Genomic DNA, 2,445 nt, shown 5'->3' with positions numbered 1-2,445 from the left:
ATCCCATGTTGTAAACTTGCACGTGTGGGATAAGACAATGGACAAAACCCATTCTTGTTCTCTCTGGATACTGCATGGGCCTAGAGTGCCCCTGGTGACAGCCAGCCGGGATGGGCCTATCAGTGGCCTGGGCCTTGCCCAAGCCTCCTGTCTGCTGGGCAGCACCTCTGGACCTTTCTGAAGGTCTAGGCAGGCCTGAGAAGGAAGGTGCCTGTGCACCTACCTGGCCTCTAGAGGAGTCCAGAAAGCACATGGCAACCTCTTGCAGCAATGAGGGTCTGCCACCCTTCCGGCTTGTATCCCGTGCCCATGTCATTGCTCATGCGAGTCCCCAAGGATACCTACAAAGCTAGCAGGAGGCAGAGGTGTGTCTCCACTCAGCCAGTACCCGGTCCAGCCCCTCCTACTTTTCCCCTCGCAGCTCCACTCCTGCCCTTCCCTCCTTCCGAAACAAGCGACACAGCTGACTCGTGCCTCAAGGAAGGCCATTTATTTCCAAGATAGAGACTATACTTTTAAGACAGGACTTTTCAGAAGCAGGAAATCTTAGTTGTCGCCTAGAGAGGTGTGTCAAGGACACAGTGAAAGGAGACATGCGCACGTGGGGCCAGAGGCTTATCCAACACTGTTACAACACTTTTTTAAATGAGCAAAACATCTTTAAAAATCCTTATAAATTCTTTATAATATGTTACACATTTAGAGACAATATTTACAATAAAAGGATCAGGGAGGGAGAAGAGAGAAATCTACTTTACAGCAAATCTTTGCATAAAACAAGAGGACCGACAGACGTGGCAGTGGGGTTCACAACCCCACCCGGGCTTCCCTGGAATAAGTGAGGGCATGTGTGGGGAGGCCTGGTGGTCTGAGGTCTATTTACAAAGTGTGGGAAGAAGAGGGGGCTGGGTCCCGCCCATCCTGAAGGAACAGCCCAGCTCAGACCCCATAAATCAGTGTGCGCGTGTGTGTGTGTGTGTGTGTGTGTGTGTGTGGTGTGTGACAGAGAGAGGAGGGAGAGAGAAAGAGAGTGAGACACCAGGGATGTTTCCTACGCCCCCTCCTAAAGGAAGAAGGTGGGGTCTGTGTGCCTGAGTTGTGGAAGAAGCAGGCACAGCTGGAAGAAGGAAAAGACAGGCAAGGGAGGCCTGGGGAAGTGGTGGGGGGGGGAGGGGGACCCTGGACCCTCCCCTAAGTCTCTGGGGAACGGGCAGCTAGCTCCCCATGGTCAACACGCTTAGTGAGGGTGGTTTAAGGGTTGGCAAAAAGTTGGTGAGGGGAGTAACCTTGGTAAGAGTCTCAGTCCTGCCTCTGTGGAGCAGCCCTAACTTCCTTCCCTGGCTCTGACAAGCAGCAGGGGCAGGATCCCTGGAGGCAGCAAAGGCAGGGCGCCCTGGTGAGCGTGGTGGGGCAGGAGTGGCAGAAGTTGCTACGGAAACACCTTCTGACAGTGACTCGCGCCCTGGCACACAGGCTCCCTTTCCCCCAGGGACACCACCCTGCTCCGTCTCCTCTCCCCTGGCATACATTCACCCCCTTCCCCTCAGCGAGGAGCTGGGAGCTGGGAGCTGGGAGCTAATGGACAGGGGCAGAGGAAAGAAGCCAAGAGCCAGCATCACCCTGTGTCTTTCCTTTAGTCTGAGACTTGGGGGTTCCCTACCCACACTCCATGGCCAACAAGGGTCTCTAAGTGCAGACACAGAAGGGCCCACTCTGTCACAGAGCCCTTAGCAGCCTGGCCCCTCTCGTCTCCCCCACTCCTGTTACCTCCGGGGTCCCCCCCACAACTGCTCGTCCAGCCGGGCCTTCTCGCCTGCCCACCTCCTGGCCGTCCCCGCACACAAACTAGGGAGGCGCGGCCTGCAGCGCCAGACGCACCGGGGGGCAAGAGGAGAAGGGGGTGCAAGCCAGAGAAAACTGGGGGAGGGCGGCCGGTCACAGACACTGGTGGAGGCGGGAGGCGGCCGAGCGGCGCGGGGGCTGGCTCTGCAGGGCCGCCGGGTTCCCGGGCGGCAGCGAGGCCGCGGACGACGGGGCCCGCGCCTTGGTGGACTCCAGGCTGCTGAGGCCCGAGTCCTTGTTGTCGCTGTGCGCCCGAGGGCCCGCGGGCTCCGGGGGGCCGCCGCCGCCCAGCTCCTTCCACTCGTTGAAGTTGAGGTCGGTCAGCGGGCTCTGCACCACCACCGTGTGGCGCCGCCAGCTGCTCCGGCGCCGCCGCGTCTCGGGCGACAGCGGCCGCCGCAGCCGCACGGCCAGCATGTCGTCGGCGGTGCCGCGGAGGCGCAGCCGCAGCGCCTCGATGCGCGACGGCCGCGAGCCCAGCGCCGCCACCGCCGCGGCCGCCGGGGGGCGCAGCGACTCCTGGCTGCTGGACGAGGCCGAGCCCGGCGGCTCCGCGGCGCGGGGACCGCCCCGCCCGGCGCCCGCGCCCTCGGCGTCCGGGCG

General features: G+C 61.3%; 1 protein-coding gene across 1 annotated transcript in view; it reads right to left on the bottom strand.

Moving 5' to 3' along the window:
- Positions 1–475: 475 nt before the first annotated feature.
- The window catches only part of ARHGAP23 (Rho GTPase activating protein 23), a 70,485-nt gene continuing 68,515 nt past the window's right edge, over positions 476–2,445 (bottom strand). Inside the window, exon 25 of the mRNA XM_073883762.1 lies at positions 476–2,430. Within this exon, the coding sequence (XP_073739863.1) occupies positions 1,936–2,430 (495 nt within the window). The 3' untranslated portion in view covers positions 476–1,935. The remainder of the gene's footprint in view (positions 2,431–2,445) is intronic.

This window comes from Callorhinus ursinus, unplaced genomic scaffold (assembly GCF_003265705.2).
Source record: "Callorhinus ursinus isolate GAN/ISIS: 27379988/994484 unplaced genomic scaffold, GSC_fseal_2.0 scaffold52, whole genome shotgun sequence".
Lineage (NCBI taxonomy): Eukaryota > Metazoa > Chordata > Mammalia > Carnivora > Otariidae > Callorhinus > Callorhinus ursinus.
This window is presented reverse-complemented; position numbering and strand designations above follow the sequence as displayed.